Raw genomic sequence first — 23276 nt, forward strand, 5'->3', positions numbered from 1 at the left:
CGTAAATCCGAGGCCATCCGTACAGTTTGGGGCAGCGGCAAACTGAAATGTGCTTTTCCTCAAGTTGTTTGAATCACTGTATCTACCATTTGGCCTACAATTGCTACCTTATTATCCTGCATTTTTGTAAGCTAGGATATGTTTTGAAGATAATGAATCAGACCGTTAACAAAAAAACAAGTTATCCAAGAAGTAAGAAATCATATGTTATTGTGTCATCTTATGAATTGCACAAGTGTCTGGCATATTAATATGAAATTGTGTAACACTATAATACCATGTTATCCTGAAGTAGTTCCTAAAAGAAACTGTCAGTAATGTATTTTATCATACAATAACATGTTATTAGCTTCAAGATGGACACAAAGACATAGACATCTTCCTTTCATGGAACGTTTGTTAAACTGTTTCCAACCTGATTCCTACTGGGCTCATTTTGATTAGAGGTGTGCTATGTAGAGACCCTGACACAAGGCTGAGAACATTGCTCAGACTGTATGACGGACATCCACCATTTTCTGTGTCTACTTTTTTCTGAGATAGGGAGGAGGAGCAGAATCTAAAACCGACAAAGTTATTTCAATCGTGTTCATGGCCAGAAATAAAATCTGGGGGATCAGAGGGGGCTTGGTAAGTTTCACTAACTGAGGGGCAGAAGCAAATTTTGAGGGGGTTTCAAAATCACAATTTTACTAACTGATCGGTAGCAAACAAAGTTTGCAGTTGCGATTCAAACCCCTTATTTTATTACAGTTACATGCCTGACCAAGACTCTTATTTAGTTACTCCAGGGACTAACTTTGTGTTCTCAAAAATGTATGTTAGTTTTAATAAACTGTAAATGCTAGGTTTAAGGGGATGTATTGGGTTCATACAGTGCAAGACCACCTCTTTGTGGTTGCCCTGAATACACACTGCTTATGCGTCAAACCAAGGTCAGCTAGTCATACAAATATCTGGATATTGGGTTGTGTCCCACAGGCAGGATGATAGAACATTATCTAATCTACAAGAAAGTTTAAGTCAGTTTAGACAACATGCCAATGAATAATAATAATTACCTTCTAATGCTCAGACCTCACACAGGACCACCCACAAATAATTCGTATATAATCGTGAGAACAGGTTTTGGTATGATTGGCTACGTACCACCCATTAGACGGCGCTGCCTTTCCGTCGGACCTCCGCGGGCGCGCCCCCAGACGCAGTGGAATTCGCTCAGCTTCCTTGCTTGCTGACGCGCACTTCGCGCGGCCGCGCTACTGTCCCCGCCCACCCCGCCTGGCGCGGGTACACTCTGCCGTGGGATTTCGTGGACGCGCTCGGACTTTAGCGGCAGCAGCAAGATGCCGGCGGTGTCGAAAGGAGACGGAATGCGCGGCCTGGCCGTCTTTATCTCCGATATTAGGAACTGTAAGTACGGGCCGCTTTCGCTGACGCCAGCTTTTACGAAGTTTATTTTATTTTTGAAAGGGGGTGGGTCAGGAGAGGCGGCCGGTTAAGTGGAGCAGGCCTTCGGGCCGGGGCTCCTCCCAAAGTGCTGAGGGAAAAACACGGCAGCCGGGGGCTGTAGAGGGGTGTAGCAGGCTGTTATCGGCGCGACCCGGCCCGTATCTGCAGTCCCCCGTCAATAGCGGCCGTGACAAGCGACGACGCGGAGACGAAGCCCAGAGTTAATCGTTCCGTTATGGGCTGTTGTAACCGTGATTGAATGCTGGGGGATGGGGGCTGAAACGCCGTGAGGGCCGCGGGCTTGTTTTGAGGGTGAGGCCGAAACCCCGACAGGGGAGAGAGACGCGTTAGCATGTGGCGGCCAGCGGGCTGAGACGCTCGGCCGCTTTAACTGCATCCCAGTCATACGTACACTGGGCGGAAATGGGACATTAGTTTTTAGCCCTAAGGGGGATCTTAGCTTTCGGGAGGTCATATGATTAGGTTCTACCAGCAGCTGTCATGGCGACGGCAGTCACTTTTTAATACTTGGATAAATGTTATTGGTATCAAGGATTTTTATTTATCATTGTGCAAGTGGGTTACACCAAGTAGCGTGGCAGCAGCCTCATAAATAACTCGCATGCATGGAGATGGCATACATATTTACATACATGACACCAATATACTTATGAAAGTTGCGCATGGGACCCTGTGTGTGTATTGCACTCATTTGTTAGTAGATAATTCAGCCTGTAATATTACGGCATATGTATGAGCGAGAGTATTTGCCACTGGCTGTTTTGCAGACACATTCAGATACTCTGCAGCTGGTGTTGAACCAAATGTATGAGCGCATTGGATCCAAAGCAGTGTCACCCTGCATTATCACCTTGTCTGTTTGTCCCACTGACTGTATCTGTCACCTCTCTGAAGGGTGTTTAGAGTCTAACCTTAAATGCAGTGCTGCATTTGGGGGGGATGTCATGCAGTGATTCCATGGGTTTACTGACAGACCTCACAAATCTCTGTAAGTGGGTACCTATTTGGACTCCTGAGGTATCATGTTTCCATCCTGCATGATTCCCAAGTGAACGGTCCCATACATGCAGACTACTTCTAAAACAACCCCCATCTTCTCCCCAGCCTAACAGTCCAGTGTGCTTACTTTTAGTTGAACTGCTTAATTTGTGAATGTTGTTTGTCAGCGATGAGCATGCACTGCTCATTGTGGGAACCTAAATCTGCTTCTGACTGCATGTTATTGTGAAAATGTGTTTGTGGTTATTTTGTGATTTTTTTAAAAAAAATTTTTTGGCAGGGGGTCTCAGGTTATTTTTGTTGTGCCTTGTAGTTTAGTGTAATTGTGCCACAGTTCGCTTAAGAACTAGGCATTCGTGGGGAACGGTTGTGATTCTTTGCTGCAGGGAGATGCTGAATCTTAATTTCCATCATTTACATGGAGATATCAGGAAGGGCTAAGTTCTTAGAGGATATGACTTTGGAAACAGAAGAAAATTGTTGTTTTTATTATCATTTTGATGGTCAGTGCTCATTGTGGGTTACTTTGTGTGTGCAGTGCTGATCCCTTTATTGCATTACCCAATATAACAACAGCAATTACTAGGATGGAAGTCTGATTATAGCTCTTCTTTTGTCTCCTGAATTTTCTTTAATGTAATTCTTTTTGAATTCTGATTAAGTCCAGCAGTGGGTAACCATTTGTGCACTTGCTATTTTACAGAAATGTTTTTGATTTCTGTTGGTTCTGTATTTGCAGTAATGTAGTTTGTGTGGTGGAGTGGTGTTTTCATCCTGGCCAGTGAGCATTGCCTGGTGGTAGCTCTGGATCACCGTTCTGACTTCTGCAGCTGATTAACTTGCTTTGGGAACTTTGTATCTCATGTCAGCTGTATGGGCAGTGATTTTACTGGGTGTGGATTCATCTTAGTCATGATGAGTGATCCAGTTTCACTTAAGGAAAGGACACTGGCATACTTTACCTGAAAGACTATTCTGATTCTCTCTGATTAAAGGCTGTATATTAAAAGCATGTCAGAAGATTCCTTGGTTTCTTCTGGGGTGACCTGGGGTATTTTGAAGTTTACAGTTAAATTCTTTTTTATTTTGTTGTTGTAGCCAGAAAGGGTTTTACTTGTGTTTTGAAATGAAGATAATGAAAATGTTTTCTTTTTCTTTCCCGTATTAAATTACCCTCAAATCCAACATGTCCTAGCATGTAACAGTGGGAAACCTGTTATATACTTTCATCTGGATAAAAGCGCCTGCAGAATCAGTAAATAACTGTAAAGTCGGCCAAGAACCAGAACACCCAGGGCAGGAGACGAAACCGCTCAGAGCTCTCTCTGCCTACAGTGACAGAAGACCAGTCTTCCTCTGTTGTTTTCTCAAACTTTTTGCAAAGTTGCTCTGTGCTGCAACGTGAAACAAATTTGCTTAGTCATGGGGAAAAATGGATTGCAGGCACTTTGGTATTCTAGATTCATAGTGGTGACAGCCTGTGTTAAATAGCGGTTGATTCATCTCCTGATCCAGATTGATGGTGTTTAATCCAGGCCATTGGAGTTTGCCCATTACAGGTACCCCAGTAAGTGATTGCTAAGAGGATAGCAGGAAATTGTCCCCCAGATCCTCCACCTGCTGTCTGAGCCCCATTGTTATATTAGCTATTTACCGAGGTGCTTCTGTTCCTTGATTTAAATTGAAGATCATTTTTAAACATAAGGATACACCAAATTCATTCAGATTATTAACTGTTTGGCATCACAGTATGCTTCTCATAAAGATTTTAGGCGTACTACTGATCTGCTTATCAAATTGTGGGCGTAAGGACAATATCTCTATAGTTCCAAAATGCCAGCACCCAGATAGATTACTCCTGTATGCCTGTTATCTAAAGCCCTGTCTTGAGTAACACTTACTGAGTAAGGTTGTACTCCAGCAGCCTTGCGGGTTGAATAATTTTATTCTACTTCTTGTTGTTCAGGTCGCATTCCTTTTTAACTTGCCTGTGAAGCATCATATTGGGATTGACTGTTGGCATGTTCAAACACATTCTGTTTAGCAGTCAAGTCTTCTTGATCTAGTGGTCTCAGTGTCTAGGAAGGGACCACATTTACAGATCTTTTGTCAGCATGGTCAAAAAATGCATACACTGGTTTATGCTTAGTAGGCTGAACCAAAAAAATCATCTGTGAATGAATGTCTTCTCTCATTATTATTTAAATGACAACTATACCTTTGTTTGCCTGTATTTTATCTGCCTTGCTGCTGCATGCAAAAGAATTTCCCTCTGGGATCTGTAAAGCTAATCTTATCGTTCATCATCTGATAAAATACTTAGAATGGAAGCCTCTCTCTGTTTCCACCCCAAAGTTGTTTCTGGGTTGTCCGGCACCCTCACTATCTGCCATGACACTTATGCCTGATTTTCTTCTGTTCCTTCAGGTAAAAGCAAAGAGGCAGAAATCAAGAGGATAAACAAAGAATTGGCGAACATTCGCTCCAAGTTTAAAGGTAAGCACAGCCATGGTGGGATGCTGTAACTTGCGCCCACGCGACATTCTTAATCTCCGCCAGCATGCAGTCAAGTCTAAAAGAGGTGGAGCAGGAGTTCCTCCTGCGTCTCACTCTGAATTGGAGCCCCCAGAGGGCCATATATGATTGTCCAGGTTTTCCTTGGTGTGCGGGAGCTGTTTTGGGTTTAGTGTTGACTGGAGAATATCCAGGGGAAGCGGGGAGGAAGTGGCAGCGAAAAGCAGAGTAAAGATATTGAGTCGACAATTCTGGCAGGAAATGGTCAGCAGAGAGTTTGCTTTCCCTACATTCTTGAGCAGCTTCCTGAGGAGTGTACACACACACACACACACACACACACTAAAATGAAGGGAAGCGCACACGGCGCGTGTCACCGGAACTCAGCGTGTGTCCCCAGCTCTGCACCGCTGTTTATTGTACTCAGAAACCGCCCTGGTATCTCAGCTTCTCAGAGATTCGCGCCTTGCTGGCTTCTTCCAGTGGATAGCTTTCCGCACGTATGCGATAACAAGGAAAAGCCAAATGTGAAAGAGCTCAGCTTACCTCTGAGTTTCCTACATTTTTACAACTGATTCTGATTCCTAGAACTTTTGGTTCATACCTAATTCATAGGTATGTAGTTTCTAATATCTGTTATGCCACCTGTGTAATGTTTAGGCCCAAAGCAAGCAAACAAGCAAGTGTTTTAAGGTCTGTGCTGTAAAACCCAGGTCCTAGCATCTGTATAAATCACAACTCAAAAAACATTAAAGCATGTTAACAACAAGGGAGACTGAATTAATGTATGCTGTAGTGAATGGATGTGTGATGACGGCCGTCTTCTCCTCCCAGTGACGTTTACTGAAGTCCCATTTGGATAAGTGAATATGTTATTGAAGCTGTTATGCATCTTTGGCGTTCTGTTCTATGTGAATTTGGGTTACCATGTTTAGGTTACCATGACCCAGCTTTTTAACCCTAAGCATCCAGGGGCAGCCGATGCATGTTGAGCCTTTGATTGGAACCACAAAGCCATAAAAATAATGTCTCATTCCAAACTCAGGTAAAGGGTTCACTTTTTATTCAACCTCATGAGATTGAAGGAGTTTCTACCATGACTAAACATCTAAAGAGGCATGTAGCAGTTGCGGTCACATGCAGAAATATACTGCTCAGCCTGCCGGGGTTAGAAACACTGCTCCTCGTGTCTTGGGAAGATGCTAGACTAGTGATGCATTGAACCACAAAATAGCAGTCAGTTGCTCTTTTTCCCTCCCGTACCCATCTCTCTCACACACATAAATAGAAATGCAATATATGGCTTGTAATATTACCATTTGAACTGTGAGCCGCATTTTATTACTACTCATAATCTCTCTCATGAGACTGGGGGTGGTTTGGAATGGCTCTGACTCCTATGGATTGTTTTTAGTCTGTTTTTCTCTTTGCATCTCTGGCTTTGGTCAAAAGAGTTAATGGCTGAGTGAAGAAGGGACCCCACCCTGGATTCATGACTGTGGCATATGGGTTGATTTGTGAATGAGTGCTAGTCTTAGGGACATGGTGAGGCCCAAATGAGTTAACTAGGAGGATTCCCCATCTTTGGCAGGGATGCCGTCAAGCTCCCAGCTCACATCATTAGTTGGTGACTTTGGATGGCTGCCGTAATCTTAAGGTCTTGAATTGAAGGCAGCTGGACTTTTTTTTTCTGGAATTTTTTCTTCAAAATATTGAAAAGGTCCAGTTGCCTTTGATTCATGCCCTTATGATTATCATGCCCTGCATAGCTGAGAGCCTGCACAGACGGATGGCTGGCGTAGCTGCTTCCACAGACTTAATCTCAAGTCAAAACAACTAGAGACGTGTTTATCTCAGGACATGGAAGCAGCCCAATGGGCTATGACATTTTCACAGGGATGTGTGGCTGCTGACGGGTGGGTGAGCTGTTATTGGGGTTCGCAAAAAAATGCACCCCGCCCCCAAAATGTTTCAAAAACTCAATAAATAGTCAGAAGGCGGTAGCTAACTAGGTGGTTAGCAGAACATGCTGCTTTCCTAAATAAGGAATGTGTTTTTTTTTAGGGGGCCAACATGTGTGTACAAATTGAGTTTTGTAAAAACCACTGGCTGCTGATCACTGCAGCTCTGGTGTGAATAGAGACCCTTGGGCCATGTTAGGATCAGCTGTAGTTTGGTGGGAGGATGTCAAGCTGGAACGACATACGTGTTTTTGTTTATTAATAAGCTTTATTTTTTTTATGAAGACAATTTGGAGTGGGCTGGCTAGGGCTGGGCAATTAATCGAAACCCACATTCAGAAGCTCTAATCAACGTAGTCTTTCCTGTGTCGGTTACTTCGTTTATTTGTAAATGCTGCTAATACTTTTAAAAAAATTCTGTTCTTTCTCCAGTGTGTGTTCATGTACTGTCCCCTTAAAAACACACTACCTCATGTGTTGTCACGTGACTCCACATCTTGGCCGCAACATGGAGGCGAACTCAAACACAGAGCCGACTGAGCAGCTCGTACCGAAGGAAAATGCCGTGTCCGTTATTTAAACACATTGCGACTTTAGTGAATAAACCAAACAAAAATAAGTCAAATATAAACACTGCAAAAAAAACTGTTTCAGCTACTAAAGGTAATACCACGAATCGGTTTCAACACTAGCAATATATAAAATATGGTGGAAACCACTTGTAGTGGTCGGTTATAGCGATCAACCGCTTATATAGATGAAAAATCTTGGGACAGAATCATTTCTGTACAAATACTGTTTAAATCATTTGCTTATAGTAAGCAGTCCGCTTACAGTGTTCATTTTAGGTCTTTTTGTATATAACATTTGTACTACTTTGCCTTGAGGTAACCGTCTGCTTTTGCTACGTACCTGAGGCTAATTCTCCATGCACAGGAAATTCATTTTCTTCCAGTGACGAATATAGATTCATCAAAGTTCATGATAAACTGCCAAAAATGAGCCAACAAGATGCAGTAGCAAATCAACAATAAGCTATATTTTACGTACAGTATAGTATTATAATGTATTTGAATTATACACAGTTCAGTAATTTAACTTGTACAGTACTGTAGTTTGAAAAGCGTTTGAAACAGCTGCACTGTATTTTGAAAGAGTCAATAAAATTCAGTTAATGGTGACTCTGTCCGTTTTGCCTTATATCTGTGTAGTAAATATACAGGTGTCAGTTAGATGGTAATCTGCCTGAGACATAAAGAACAAGAAAAAAATGAGAAAAATTATAATGATCATGATTGAGATATAATATGATGATTTTGTTGAATTATTTAAAAATGTTAATTGTGATATTGATTTAAGGTCCTATTGCCCAGCCCACGGCCAGCACATCAGTTAATTATGCAAGTGGAGGAAGTGTGGGCAGTTAGCCTGTAGCTTCCCATAAGCTGCAGAGCATTGTGGGTTCTGGGCGTAGCCATCCTCTCTGCATATCTTTGGGGCAGCCTGGGAGGCTGAGCACAGGGTCTGCCGTCAGGATAGCCATGCTGCTGGAATGTTCCGGGCAGCAGGAGGCTCAGTGTGGAATGCTGCGGAGGAGCTACCCCATCTGCTCCTACTTAGCTCAGCTGCGGCACCTCACGTCAGAAGGCTGAGAATCACACCGCCGTCTGACTCTCACTGAGCGTGCTCTGTTACTGGGGTGAACATCTGGCTGGCTAGGGGGCCCACAGTGTTGTACTGTGACTCTGCTATATATGCTGATATTGGTCATTTACCGCAGTGTTTCTCAAACCAGTCCTCGGGACTCCCGGGAGTTGGGAGGGCACAAAAACTTGGACAGTCTGGGAGTTCCTGAGGACTGGGTTGAGAACACTGGTACATGCTTACTGGTCGTACATTCACTCTCATTTGTACGATTGCCTGTTTGACTCGGCTTCCTGAATCATTCAGAATTAATTAAATCTTTCAAGTTGCTGGGAAATTACAACGAGAATTATTTGTGAATCACAGCTCAAGATGTAGACAGGCTTGAATAATGCCAAGGGCAGAGGATGGCACAACACAGGCTATAGATCTGATGTCATTGTGTTTGTCAGCATGGCCCTGTTACCGCAGTAATGAGCCTCTGAAGTCCTTTTCCTATCAATTCCCTCACTTGCTTGGTGTTTCCATTTGCTACATCCTTATGATTGTGTTAATTCAATCCCGCTAACTGTCTGTGTCACTCTGTGAAACGCGGTAAATCGTGCTCCCCTCTGGACACATTGCAATGTCTTCAAAAGCACAATGGTGCCCAAAATACGAAACCCTGCTAATGTCTGCTAACTCACCCACCCATCTAATGCCGGCTCATCTTTTGGCACAGGGAGAGAGCTGTTGACTTAAGCTTCCTGCTTCAGGGCAGATGAATAGTCCTGTTCTTCCTGTTGTTCCTTCCCGCAATCCATGGCCACCGAGGTGTTGGCCTGCAGTGGAATTCAATGAGCGCCAAGCAGATTGTTGATTTAGATTTAATGTTGTTTCCTTATTAAATAAGCTGACATTTGCTGCCACACCCCTGTAAGCTGTGTCCCCCTGTACCCCTGTGTCCTTGTCCTCCTGTGCCCCTGACTCCACACTCTTCTGATCTTCAGGAGACAAAGCGCTGGATGGCTACAGCAAGAAGAAATACGTGTGCAAGCTGCTCTTCATCTTCCTCTTGGGCCACGACATTGACTTCGGCCACATGGAGGCCGTCAACCTTCTCAGCTCCAATAAGTACACAGAGAAGCAGATCGTGAGTAGATGGAGCCGGCTGTGGTGCGAGTCTCTGAGCACATCTGACAGCTTTCCCTGCTCCCTACTGACAGCTTTCCCTGCTCCCTTCTGAGAGCTTTCCCTGCTCCCTTCAAACCATCCATTCTGTTGTTACTGCATTGTGTAATATGTAGTGTGTTTAACTCGGCAGATTTGTTTAACTAAAGTTATTGCTGCATTTCATAGCTACTGCGAGTTGGTTTGGGTGAGGCTCGGATGGATAATCGTATCCCTGTAGCTGCTTGTCTCCTAAATCCACTCTCCAGTATATATTATTAGTTGTAATGTCAGCTGTTCCTTCTGCAGCTCGCCCGAGGGCTTCATTTAAGTCCTCCTTCCCTTCTGTTGGCCTGTCATCAGAGTCCCAATGCTGCTCTGGTCCCCTTTCATTAGGGCTACCTGTTCATCTCGGTGTTGGTGAACTCCAACAGCGACCTCATCCGGCTCATCAACAACGCCATCAAGAACGACCTGTCGAGCCGCAATCCCACTTTCATGAACCTGGCGCTGCACTGCATCGCCAACGTGGGCAGCCGGGAGATGGCAGAGGCCTTCGCCGCCGACATCCCGCGCATCCTGGTGGCGGGGTAAGTAGCCGGGGCGCCCACGGGTTGGGCTACTGTGCTGTTTCCATGGCACCTGTGAGCTGGTGGGCCTGGTGGCGTTTGTAGCGACCAAACCTATTTGCTCGTGTGTCTTACAGAGACACCATGGACAGCGTGAAGCAGAGTGCAGCCCTCTGCCTGCTGCGCCTCAACCGGACCTCACCGGACCTGGTGCCTATGGGCGAGTGGACCTCCCGTGTGGTGCACTTGCTGAACGACCAGCACCTGGTAAGGGCCTGCTGCCGGGGGGGGAGGCACTGGGCTCTCCGGCTTACGCGGAGGTCATACTGTCTGCTGCCTGTGACTGAAGCCAAGCCCTGCCTGTGAACGCTGGCAGATCTCTGTGCGAGGATTATGTAACATCCCGTAAGCACACACGGACAGGTTTCCACTTGTAGACGTCTATCCGAAAGGTGTCTGGCAGTGTTTGGTTATCATGGATACTTGTGTGCTGAGCTTTGTCAGAGATCTGGGTCGGAGGTTACGAGCACCGGCCGTCTGCCGCCGGCTCGCCTTTGCAGTTCTCACACGCACAGACACGGAAGCATAAACGCAGGCTTTGTCTGTGAGCAGGGATGCTGAATAGCGAGACTGTTGGTCAGCAGTTCTGCAGAGCTGCGGCAGACTGTCCCGGTCCTGAAGGAGGCGTCCGTGGGGATCTCGGAGGATCTCGGAGGATCTCGGAATGCTAGCGGGTGGATTTGCGCTCCTTTGATGTTACTGTTTCACATCCACTGCGATCCTGCCTAGATTCTCTGCCTCCCTTTGCTTCCAGGGAGTGGTGACTGCAGCCACCAGCCTCATCACCACGCTCGCCCAGAAGAACCCCGAGGAGTTCAAGACCTCTGTGTCTCTGGCAGTTGCAAGGCTCAGCAGGGTAGGTCCTGAGCCGGATTCTCTGTGCATCTCTGTGCTGATGACTTGCCCTCTGAAGTTCTAAAGTGGGCCGGCTCTCGTCTCTCAGATCGTGACGTCGGCTTCCACAGACCTGCAAGATTACACCTACTATTTTGTCCCGGCGCCATGGCTGTCCGTGAAGCTTCTGCGCCTTCTGCAGTGCTACCCACCCCCAGGTAAGGCTGGCACCTGCACACTGTCCCCACTCCACCCGTGAGCTGTGAGGCTTTTGGTCACGCCGGCCGCTGCACCTTGGACCGACAGAGGACGCAGCTATCCGGGGCAGGCTGAGCGAGTGCCTGGAGACCATACTGAACAAGGCCCAGGAGCCGCCCAAGTCCAAGAAGGTGCAACACTCCAATGCCAAGAACGCCGTGCTGTTTGAGGCCATCAGCCTGATCATCCACCACGACAGGTGAGGGAGCCCTGGGAAGTCGTGCAGGGGCCTCTTGCAGCTCTGGGGGCAGGGCTGGATTGCAGTGTCCTCAGTTCCCGTGAATGGAAATACTCGTGGTCATCTTTTATACTTGAGGAACTAAATTATCTGAACTGGGATCAGCTGTATTAGGAGCAGTGTTTATCCTCTATGCAGTGGAGTTTATCCTCTGTTCTGTGCAGTGATCTTCCTAGTCTGAGCTTCCCCATGCTTGCAGGGGCCATTTTTAGCATTTTTCATGTCCCTTGAGAGTTAATAGAGACTTGTTAGATTTTACTATATATTTCTTATTTCTTCTATGAAATACTTTTGGGCAAAAATGTGGTCATCTTCTTTTAATGATTGAAAATGGCACCACTGGCTGGCTTTTCCCAGGGCTGCTATAATACATTGGCTGTAATGGTGACTGTCTGCACTGCCCCCTAGTGAGCCCACTCTGTTGGTGCGGGCGTGTAACCAGCTGGGCCAGTTCCTGCAGCACCGGGAGACCAACCTGCGCTACCTGGCCCTGGAAAGCATGTGTACACTGGCCAGCTCCGAGTTCTCCCATGAGGCCGTCAAGACTCACATTGAGACCGTCATCAACGCCCTGAAGGTACCGAAAGATTCCTCCATGGTCCCTACCACTCGCCTAGTCTGCCTGAATTGTGGCATCGTGGGTAGATGATTTACAATATACTCACAGTGTATAGTTTAATCAGTTTTTGAATCCGAGACAATTACTGTATTTGTTTTTATATTTCTGGAAGAGAATCCAGGCTGGCCATGACCTTGCATTGGATAAGTAGTAATGGAATATGGGTGGGTAATTAGGAGATGCTGAAGCAGCATGTTCTGCTAATCAGCTAGCTGGCTATGATCTCATGACTTTTATTTATTTAGTTTATTTAGTTTTTGAAACATCTGAGGGAGACGAGCAAAGTGATATTTTCAGTGGGTCCCCAGGAACAGCAAACTCGTTTGTGTGTTCGTGTTAGAATCTAATCGTGCGTCTTTCTGTGGGCAGACGGAGAGGGACGTCAGCGTCAGACAGAGAGCAGTGGACCTCCTCTATGCCATGTGTGACCGCAGCAACGTGCAGCAGATCGTGGCAGAGATGCTAAACTACCTGGAGACTGCGGATTACTCCATCCGGGAGGAGATAGTAAGCCCTTCTCCGTCAGTCAGCGTGCACCTCTGGCAGTGGGATTCCGTTGACCTAGATTTTGTGTATTTTCAACATGCGAACTGAAATACTGTTAATGGAAATGGAAAAGAACCTGAAACGTCAACTTGCAAAAAGTAATTTGCAAAACTACACTGGAAACAGTTTGTGAAAGACTAGGTATGTAGTTCCTTTAGAGCTAATAACTCGTAGAAAGCGAGCACATTGAAGCACAAGACATGGATGTTAATCTCGCTGGATAAACGGAGACTATTATTCACGTGACATCCATTAATGGAAACAGACCCTATTTGCAGTTTAACTTTGTCAATTTATAGAAAATTCACTTATACTCTATGCTTTGGCGATGATGGTGAGGAGATCAAGACGTGATTATTACTCAGATGGATTTCTTGTGCCTTTCAAACTACTACTCCATCCACACGGTTTGCAGTCTGCGCTGATATCACTGGTAGTCACCATTGGTGGTGTGGCACTTCCAGGTCCTGAAGGTGGCCATCTTGGCCGAGAAGTATGCAGTGGACTACACGTGGTATGTAGACACCATTCTGAACCTGATCCGCATCGCTGGGGACTACGTCAGCGAGGAGGTGTGGTACCGTGTCATCCAGATCGTCATCAACCGCGATGATGTGCAGGGCTATGCTGCCAAGACCGTCTTCGAGGTGAGGCCCCCGGTGCTGACCCCTCGGAGCTTTTGCTGACCTTAGACACTGACTGGCCCCCGATGCCGCTCTAACACGCCATTGGTCCTGTCTAACCCGGCTGAGCTTTTAACCCCTTTGTGATGGCGGTCTGATTCCTTCAGCAGATGCAGGAGATCTCTGGGGTACAGTAGTCCTCGTGCTGATCCGTACACATAAGAGTCCTTCCTCTCCTCGTCGGCTTTAGATACACGCAGAGAGTACAATGAGATCTCTCACTCCGCTGTGCGGAAATGCTAAGTATGTTTCCAGCATCTCTAGCTCGTCAACAGTGGGAGTCTGGCTGGAGGTTAGAGATCAATGGTAAAATAAAGAAACTTCACAATCTGATCTTAGGCCTTGTCCCCTCTTCTCAGGGCTGCCCCTTTTCAGTCGAGGCTCTGGGAGGATGGGCGCATGCTGGTATCAGGTGGTCTTCCTAGCAGGAAGCAGGAGATGCTCCTGTCTTTCTTTCGTGTGCTTGTCTGTGAGAGAGGAGAGTAGACGCTGTCTCTCTGTCGGTCTGCCGGTCAGTTATGTCAAACGCATGCGGGTGGAACTCGCATAAACCGAGCATTAGGGTGTAACAGTTCTGAAGCCAAGACTGTAACCGCGATACAAATGTTCATGATCATATATTACGGTTCTGGGAGAAATTTCAGCTATTTTATTGTCTTAAAGCTGTGTGTGTCATGTGACTGTTTCGGTCCAATCATGGTTAAGTGATCACGCCTGTGGTAAGAGCTTATCTAGCTTCATTAGCTCAAGATGGATAATAACCCTCTTTAGTGCTCCAAATTGTTGGGGATGGGGAAAAAAACCAGAACCCAGAAAAAAACAGGTATGAACTGAACTGTGGCTCAAGAATGAAGTTCTGAACTGGAATGTGGATTTGGAGAATCGTTACACCTCTACTCTGTAGTTTCCAATGAGCCTGCAACCACCCGTATGTTGTTGCCCTGTCCACTGCCGGCAGATGTCTCTCTCCAGATTCCCCCCACCCCCGCATCCTTTCATCTACCCCTCACCTTGAAGTTAGACATGCTGATATCTTACTTCCTCATTCTGGGCTGCAGGAAGGAAGCTGCTGGTCAAACTGATGCTGCAGTGCAAGCAGCAGCATTATCTGCTTTTTGTTTTTGCTTGGAACATGTTGGCTTCCATCAGCAATATTTTGACCCTGGGATGGCGATGGCTGGATGTAGTGTGACCTCTGACCCCTTGTGCACATATTGCCGGGTCTACGGAAATGAGCCTTTTCAGCTCGGCCTGTCTCCACCAGCCACCATGGTCACCCCAAAAATCACCGGCTGATTTTTGTAGGTTATCTTGGCCTGTGGCATGTGCCGCACCCTCACCCCCTCACACCCCTCAACCATTTGCCTTTAGCTTGGCGGCTCTCTCGCGCCCAATTCCACTCACGTCTTCCCTTCTGCCCCCACAGGCCCTGCAAGCCCCAGCCTGCCATGAGAACCTGGTAAAGGTCGGGGGATACATCCTGGGGGAGTTCGGGAACCTGATTGCCGGGGACCCGCGCTCAAGGTGACCACTCTCTCCCACCACCTGTGTCTGTCTTCCTGCCCTCCTGTGTTTACTCAGATGATTCGGTAACTTAGATATTTCAGTGATTCATAACATATGTAGGATTAAATAAACAGGGCAACTGCTTTGTAATGGTCACTGGACAAATCAGTCTGGTTATGAAGAAGATGGAGGCATATCCAGGCCCTCGGGACTAAGGGTGCCATACTTTTGCTGCTTCAACAAGGTACCAAAAGTATGGTACTTCAAGTTGCGTGTTTTCCACTAGCATAGAGACTGGTACCTGCGCCAAATAACATCACAACACAAGGCCTGTATTTTGTACCGAATTCGAAAAAATGGCTATAGTATATTACATGGCTGAGTGATATTAATACCAACATCCATGCTAGTACCTACTATTGAGGACACAGAGGTCAAGTCCTCAGTGTTTATTCTACAACTCCAATAACTATAATCTATTGCGGGGCTCCCCTAAGAAGGGCTCACACTTCACCTTGGTATTTAAAAAATCCTGGCTACAGCCCTGCCAAAATTACATGTTCAGTACATGTTACATGCAATTCTTACATTGCTAGTCAGCTACATTAGGTTGAGGTGGCTTCGTACCTTCGACGTGGTACCGGTATTATTGCGCAGGGAGTTTAAGCTGAAACATTTTTACTGTCATAGGAAAAAAATAACTTACCAAGTTTTGCAATTTTAGTGATATTCCTTTCAAGATTACCTAGTATATGTTTAAAAATCATCATTTTCATTTTCATAATCATTTTCATCCTTGCTGTCTAAATCACTCCTAGACAGGTCTGTGGGAAATTACATTATATTTCTTTCAACAAAATCACGTTGCGATATTTGAAAAATTTCCAATCCCGTGCTGTCCTAGTATAATATACAAAATAATGAATTTCTTGTTATGCCATCCTGATCAAGTCGTATTTGTTCTTCGTACCAGATTGCAGTTAAGGCTTGAGTCACTTTCTCCATGCGTCCCATATTATTATTTTTGCCATTATTTAATAATTTTTTCATTAGTTCATAATTGTTTTCAGGGCAGAGTTTGTATTGCATTTCAGGGGCAGGTGGTTTGTATAAGCAAGAAAGCGTTTCAAGTCCCACTCCAAAGTACCAAACTTCCAAAAAAAAGTACCCAGCTGGTTTGGCACTTTTGGATACTGGAACTCAATGGAAAACGGAAAATGTGGTACTTGGTACAATGGAAAGCGCTCTGAGTTGTAGTATCTTGCTCTAAAATACTCTGTCACAGAGTAAGATGTCAAGGATGTCTTTGGTCTCTAGACCGCCCATGGAATTTACACCTGACCTTTGTCCCCACGCAGTCCGCTGGTTCAGTTCAACCTGCTGCACTCCAAGTTCCACCTGTGCTCAGTGCCCAGTCGTGCCCTTCTGCTCTCCACCTACATCAAGTTCATCAACCTGTTCCCTGAGGTGAAGGGCACCATCCAGGAGGTGCTGCGCTCCGACAGCCAGCTGCGCAACGCTGATGTGGAGCTGCAGCAGCGCGCCGTGGAGTACCTGCGCCTCAGCTGCATCGCCAGCACCGACATCCTGGTACCCCAGGGGGCGGGGCTTGGGGCGGGGCTTGGGGCGGGGCTTGGGGCGGGGTCAGGGAGATATGGCGTTCTAGTGTAGCAAAGACATTCTACCTGGAGGTACTAAGTCATTTGGTTTGAGCAGCAGTGGGATGCAACATGAACTTGTTAGTATATGTGCAGATTAATAGCGTTGCTTTAGTTAACTGGCTGCAGAGTCCCACATCTCTCCATTTCTGACCTCCAGCTGTTGGTGTAGCAGACCAGCCTGTGCTGGAATTAATGCTAAATCCCCCCCCTGCTCAATTATCCAGGCCACAGTGCTGGAGGAGATGCCCCCCTTCCCCGAGCGGGAGTCATCCATCCTGGCCAAGCTGAAGAGGAAAAAGGGGCCCGGAATGGTGCCCGACATCGAGGAAGGCCGCAAGGATAAGAACGTGAACGGAGGCATGGAGCCCATCAGCACCAATGCCACCACCAAGGTAAAGGGTGCCCCCCCTCGCCGCGCGGGCGCTTCTGCGGGCTGCCATCATTCTCGTCTTATAGATTAGATTTTTTTAAGTATAGTTTATATTTTTATATCAAATTTTCATTTGACATTTTTTATATTAGTTTAGTGTAATTTTTGTAGTTTTTATAAATTTTTATTTTAAAGATTTTATTTCTCTTTAGTTTTTAGTTTATTAGTTTGTTTTAATGATTTTATTTCTAGGGATAGACAGAGTTGTACAGCTATTTTATGTGTCTGATATTTTGAGATTCCTTAATGAATACGAAATGCACATTAAGCACTAATGTCCCCAAAATGGGGAAAACATGTTCAAAATATTAATAGTTTACAAGTAACAGAATAAAAACAAAGCTAGCTAAACAACACAAATGGTGAAGGACAGTGTTTGAAGTTTTTATTTCAGTTCTGGAAATGGTGTTTGTATTTTTTGTTTATTTCAGTTGTAGTTTTTAATTTTATTTTTGTATGTTATTTTATTTCAGCTTACAAAAATGTTTTCTTACAGCTTTTGTTTTCACTAACGATAATAACCCTGTTCTGAAGCTCACCTTAATACATCGAGCTTCATTTCACACGAAGCCGCAGGCCGGTGTGGCCGCCTTCCCTGCCATTCCCACGATGCTGCTCCATCAGACCCAACCTTCGTTACTAGACATGAGGTGCAGTCATTGTTCCTGCAGGCTGATTAGCGGGCTTGTCATGGGTGTCCTGGTGACTGTCCTCTTGGTCCTGTGTCCCCTTCTTCTCTGGCTTCTGCTCTACCTCCTCATCCTCTGTGTGCGGATGGCCAGACCTCTTCTTTTGTCTCCACTGGTGACCTCTTGACCCCTGAGCCACCCCCCTTCAATCGTCCACGCCCTGTGTCATCATCCTCGTCCTCCTTGCTGCCGGCCCCCCTCACGCCGCTGCCACCATCTGGGCCCCCAGCAGGCCCTGCTTTGCAGGTCCTGCCTCTGATTGGCTTGGCTCTGGTGATTCTCTGTCGTCCCCCTACAGGTCCTGCCTTTGGTTGGCTTGGCTCCTCCCTCCCCTCCCTTGCACCCTCTGCAGGTCTTGCCTCTGACTGGCTTGGCTCCCGCATCTCGCCCTTGCAGTCTCTGCAGGTCCTGCCTCTGATTGGCTCGGCTCCTGCCTCCCCCCCTTGAGTCCAGCCTCTGACTGGCTTGGCTTATGCCCCTCCCTTGCAGGTCCTGCCTCTGACTGGCCTTCTGCCTATCTCATCCTTTGCCATTAACCTAATTTGAACATGCTGTCGTTTTGTTAGTGGTGACTTCGCAGAGCAGGATGACCATGTGCTTGTCAACAACAAAATCCGGGGATGTCTTTAGCCATTCAGTAGCAGCTGAAGGTGAATGGAGGCTGCCACCATGACCGTGCTTTGGGTTTTTATGGTGAAGTAGCTTTAGTAGAATCACTTTGGCATCTGCATGGAGTTTGACTTGACGATCTTGGGCCCGTGATGTGACTCTCAGTGAAGGTGAGACGTGTGCATGCAGAGTGCACTAGACAGGCTGATGGGTGCTACACACTCACCTGTACGGGCCTGAATAACGGTGAAAGGGGATGTTGCAGAATGTCTGAATCTGAATCCTTTTATTCGCCAGGTACAAAAAAGTACAAGGAATATGTTACGGTGCTCGTGGTGGCATGCAGTGTACAATTAAACATACAATCAAGAAATAGCAAATGGAATAAAAGTGAAATATACAAAAAATAAAGATGTTTAAATAATAGATACTAATATTTAGATAGATATTTATTTTTCCAGGACTCGACAGGTCTCACTGTAGGGTCACTGGCAGGTCTGCCATGCACCAGGTCACTGCTTCTGCGTGTCAGTGAATGTTTGAATTGTAAATATCTTACCAGGACATTTTTGAAACAGAAGCAATCTGCGACGTCCCCGTACCGCTGTGCCAGCCCGAGCCGCACTCCCCTAACAGAAGCGTGAGCAGCTCAAAGCACTCATGGTCCCTCTCAATTTCATACCCTTCGTGTCTCTGTGTCTGCAGTCAACGCCGTCGCCGTCCACTGACCTGCTGAGCTTAGGCAGCAGCCCCGCCCTGTCCTCGGCCCCTCCCTCCTCCTCAGCCGGAGGCCTGCTGGTGGACGTTTTCACAGAAAACCACGCCCCCGCTGCCCCGGGGGTCCCCATGGGACCTGTAGCCGATGACAACTTCTCAAGGTGGGCTGGAGTACAGCTTCAGGGGCTTGCAGTTTGGGCAGCTCCATCTCCAGGGACGTGCTTTAAGTGCAGATGTGTAGGACGCTGACGTGCTGGGAGGCGGGATTGCTGAATGTGCGGCACGACCGGGTGTCGCTGTGTCCCTTCACGTTGGGCTCTTTCTTTCTGACCCTCCCCGCCTCCCCGCAGGTTCGTGTGCAAGAATAACGGCGTCCTGTTTGAAAATCAGCTGGTACAGATCGGTCTGAAGTCAGAGTTCAGGCAGAACCTGGGTGAGTAGCAGGATGTGGCTGGCTGATCTCAGATCAGTGGTGTCTGTTAGGGCTGGGCTATTAATTAAATTTAAATTTTTTATTATGATCTTGGCATCCAACGATTTATCAAAGCAAAATATTCAAGATTATACAATAGTGCTGCATTTTGTTTTGCAACGATGCACCAGTTTTGTCTTTGTACTATAAATCCAGGCCATTTCCAGACCCTTTTTATTTGTTTCTTAGTTGAATTATAGTTCAAAGAAATCCAATGTTAAAAAGACAAAAAAAAAGTTCAACAAATGCATGATATTCTCAAAATCAATGAGTAATCGTGTTAAATCGTGATATCAGTATTTACCAAAATAATCATGATTATGGTTTTTGCCATAATTGAGCAGCCCTAGTGTCTAGTGTGCGCTGCTGTGTAATGTGTTTTCCCTGTTTTCCCCGTGTTTTCCCTTTAGGTCGCATGTACATCTTCTTTGGCAACAAAACCTCCACGCAGTTCCTCAATTTCTCATCCTCTGTTATCTGCCAGGACTCTCTCAAAACACATATCCTTCAAGCTGCAATCGAAGGCCTTCAGTTTGCTTGGAGGGGGGGGGGGGCTTTGTTCTTTTGGGTGGTTCAGATCTGCTGTTTGCTGAGGTTGCGTTGTGTGTGTGAAGCCTCCTTAATGTTCTCCCACAACTCAGCATTCACATCAAGCCCGCTGACCCTACTGTGGACGGAGGAGCCCAGCTACAGCAGATCCTCAACATCGAATGTGTGTCTGACTTTGTGGAGGCACCGGTCTTGAGCATCCAGTTCAGGTCTGTTCACTGCTTTTTAAAAAAAAATTAATTAATGGAAGTATAGCATTTGCTTTTCATTTGACTTTAAGCTTTTTAAGTTAATCTGAGCTGTGGTAGTTGAATGTGTTGCCAGTAGGGGGCAGTGTTCCCTCATGTAACAGGAGCCCTGTGAGTCCTTTGTTGATTGACTTTCTGCATAGACGGATCGGTCTATTCCAGAAGTGGTATGAGGTGACTCACTTGTACCTTCCGTGTCCCCTGCAGGTATGGGGGCACTTTGCAGAACATTGCCGTCAAGCTGCCCATCACCCTAAACAAGTTCTTCCAGCCCACGGAGATGACATCACAGGACTTCTTCCAGCGCTGGAAGCAGCTTAGCTCGTGAGTCAGCCAGTCGGTTACCAGTCCCAAGATCGATAGGCTCCAACGGGCCTGCCCGCCTTTCAGAACTTCATCTGCACTTATTCCTCGTGGTTCTTTTTTTTCGGCCCGTAGTGCGAGTAGTCATGGAGAATGTGATAGCTCTGAATCCTGGTCATTTTCATTTATTTTTTGTTGGTTTGTTTGTTTTAGTCCTCAGCAGGAGGTACAGAAGATCTTCAAAGCCAAGCATTCCATGGACACTGAGGTCACCAAAGCCAAGGTAGGGCGGCAGTTTAATGTCAGACCCGAGTCCACTGTGTTCTCCAGCAGGATGAGTCTGTGGTGTGCTGGGGCTGATGCTCTTAGGTCAGCTAGTCCATTGTTTGCAGTACTTCTGTGCTCCAAAAGGACTGCATGAATGCAGGAGAGGATGGGCGGTTCGGATGCTCTATCTGTGATTCCATTTCAGATCATTGGGTTTGGTGTGGCCTTGTTGGACCGAGTGGATCCCAACCCGTCAAACTTTGTTGGCGCGGGAGTGATCCACACGAAGACGACGCAGGTGGGCTGCTTATTGAGGCTGGAGCCCAACACGCAGGCACAGGTAGGAGGCCCAGAGCGTGTGCTTGCCTGTGCACTTGCCTGTGCGCGGTGCAGAGCTGTGCCCAGTCCAAATGCGTCTCTCTCCCCCTCTCTCTTCACAGATGTACCGTCTCACACTACGGACAAGCAGGGACACTGTATCGCAGCGGCTCTGTGAACTGCTGTCAGATCAGTTTTAGGCTGCTGCTGTGGTGGTGATGTGCTTTGCCTGGGCCGCCATGTGCCCAGTCTGCTACACCAGTGATCAGATCTTTGTGTTTCATCTCCCCTCCTCCTCTTTGATATTTACATTTAAATTGCTTCAATGTACAGTGTAAATTTTTTTGTTATTTTTTTACATATATAAATGATTACCTTTTGTCACTCAGCTTTACTAATAATTCACGGTTTTTTGTCTACTGTTCTATATCCCTGCGCATGTGCAAGCTTCATATATGGGCTTCAGTTCAGCAGACAAAGCTGCTTTTAGCCCCCTTGCCGTTTTGAAAATGATGGTTTAGCCTGTGTCATCTGAGTCTAAAGGAGCCATGACACTGCCCTGTGATTGGTCAGTTTAACTGATGGGGCGCCCTGTGATTGGTCAGTTTACCTGGTTGGGCGCGCTTGTGGTGTCACATGGTTAGAGACCGTGTTTGACTGTGTGGTTCCTGTGCTGCCAGACCCTTTGCACTGTGTGATGGAGCTTCCACCATTGTGCCTTCAGGGCCAGGGTTCCCCAGCAAGGCCCAGCCCATGTGAGAATGGACACACGTCGCCCCCGGTGACCCTGTGCTTTGTACCACAGTGGTTAACTTCACTCTGACAGATATTAGCCAGCCTGTGAAACACCTGCTCTTTCAGCTAGACCCCAGTTCGGTGGTGTAGGGGCCCACTGACACCCACAGTGCAGTTTGCTTGTTGGCCTGCGCATGCTGGGATTGGCCCCACCCCCCAACCTCCATATATGTCTGAATTGCCAAGCTGTTCAAATAAGTGCCTCTATTAAATCACAGCGACAGCCATCAGTGCCTCGGTGGCGCTCAGGTGAGTACAGGGTGGTGCCCAGTGTGTCCTGCAGTGATACTGGCTGCATTGTCTCCTCTGTCCAGCATGGTGAGCTGCTAACAGTGTGAATATTTTCCACTGATTGGATGCTTTTCTAAAGGCAGCCAGTGAGCAAGGCAAAATTAACCTCGCCGGACTGGGTTTGGTGGGACTCGTGTCTACAGTAGAAGTCATTTATTGTGACACAAAGCCATCCCTAGAGTTTTTCCATATGCCGTTTTTCTTTCTACTGTTCGGAATGGCGAAAGAAAATGTGGGACATGTATGGATCTGTGAAAATTTTAACTATTCTCAAGTAACCACAGGTTTGTGATTTGAGACGATGCTCTGATGCCCTGTGACGATTGGCCACTTGTGGTGTCATGTGACCGTTGACTGACAACTGCCACTGCCTTCAGCTCCTCCCTGTGCCTTCAACCAGTGGTGTTTTTCATTTGTTTTTAATGTCAACAAATCTGCTCTGTATCATACACCAGGTTATGGCCATTAAACGTCAATGTGTCACTTTTCTCATGGTTTCATTGTTTCTCAGTTACTGATGTGTAGTTGTTTTTATACCAAGTCAGATCTTGGGGCAGATCTGTTTCGGAATTGCAGCCTTCAGGTCAAGATGGGGAGCTTGCACTGGAACAGCACAATGGCTCACCAACCACATGACGAAACGCCTCAGCATCCCGGTTGACAACCCTTCAGGCCGACATGCGATTCAGTCCCGCCTCCTGAAATGGCGGCCTATCTGCCGCAGCCTGGTGTTACGTGGGCTTCCCTTTGGCCTGGTCCAGCCGCTTGGGTCCTCAGCAGTGAGGATCCTCTGAGCCGGATCACCCTCAGGGAAACGCGCCACATGGCCGTAGTGCCGTAACTGACACTCCCACACAAAGCAGGTAATGTTCCT

The 23276-nt window shown here is 46.7% G+C and overlaps 2 protein-coding genes across 3 annotated transcripts in view; one reads left to right on the plus strand and one right to left on the minus strand.

Annotated features, from left to right (window-relative positions):
- LOC111835440 (tryptophan 5-hydroxylase 1-like) overlaps positions 1-1227 on the minus strand; it is a 14186-nt gene extending 12959 nt beyond the window's left edge. Inside the window, exon 1 of the mRNA XM_023795766.2 lies at positions 1150-1227. The gene's annotated coding sequence lies outside the window, so the exon portion shown is untranslated. The remainder of the gene's footprint in view (positions 1-1149) is intronic.
- Positions 1222-22890, plus strand: LOC111835439 (adaptor related protein complex 2 subunit alpha 2). 2 transcript variants are annotated; one of them, XM_072698453.1, is made up of 23 exons: positions 1222-1413; positions 4900-4968; positions 9581-9723; positions 10137-10330; positions 10447-10576; positions 11124-11225; positions 11313-11421; positions 11510-11660; positions 12108-12276; positions 12688-12825; positions 13329-13511; positions 14974-15071; positions 16412-16643; positions 16939-17106; positions 17927-18079; positions 19148-19320; positions 19510-19592; positions 20042-20128; positions 20263-20389; positions 20636-20752; positions 20945-21014; positions 21204-21338; positions 21439-22890. In XM_072698453.1, the coding sequence occupies exons 1-23, from the start codon at positions 1347-1349 to the stop codon at positions 21514-21516; spliced, it is 2976 nt and encodes a 991-aa protein (XP_072554554.1). In that variant the 5' UTR covers positions 1222-1346; the 3' UTR covers positions 21517-22890. The 2 variants fall into 2 exon arrangements, with proteins under 2 accessions (XP_072554554.1, XP_072554555.1); XM_072698454.1 differs by lacking the exon at positions 17927-18079 and having other exon boundaries at positions 1225-1413.
- The last annotated feature ends 386 nt before the right edge of the window (positions 22891-23276 follow it).

This window comes from Paramormyrops kingsleyae, chromosome 13 (genome assembly GCF_048594095.1).
Source record: "Paramormyrops kingsleyae isolate MSU_618 chromosome 13, PKINGS_0.4, whole genome shotgun sequence".
Classification (NCBI taxonomy): Eukaryota; Metazoa; Chordata; class Actinopteri; order Osteoglossiformes; family Mormyridae; genus Paramormyrops; species Paramormyrops kingsleyae.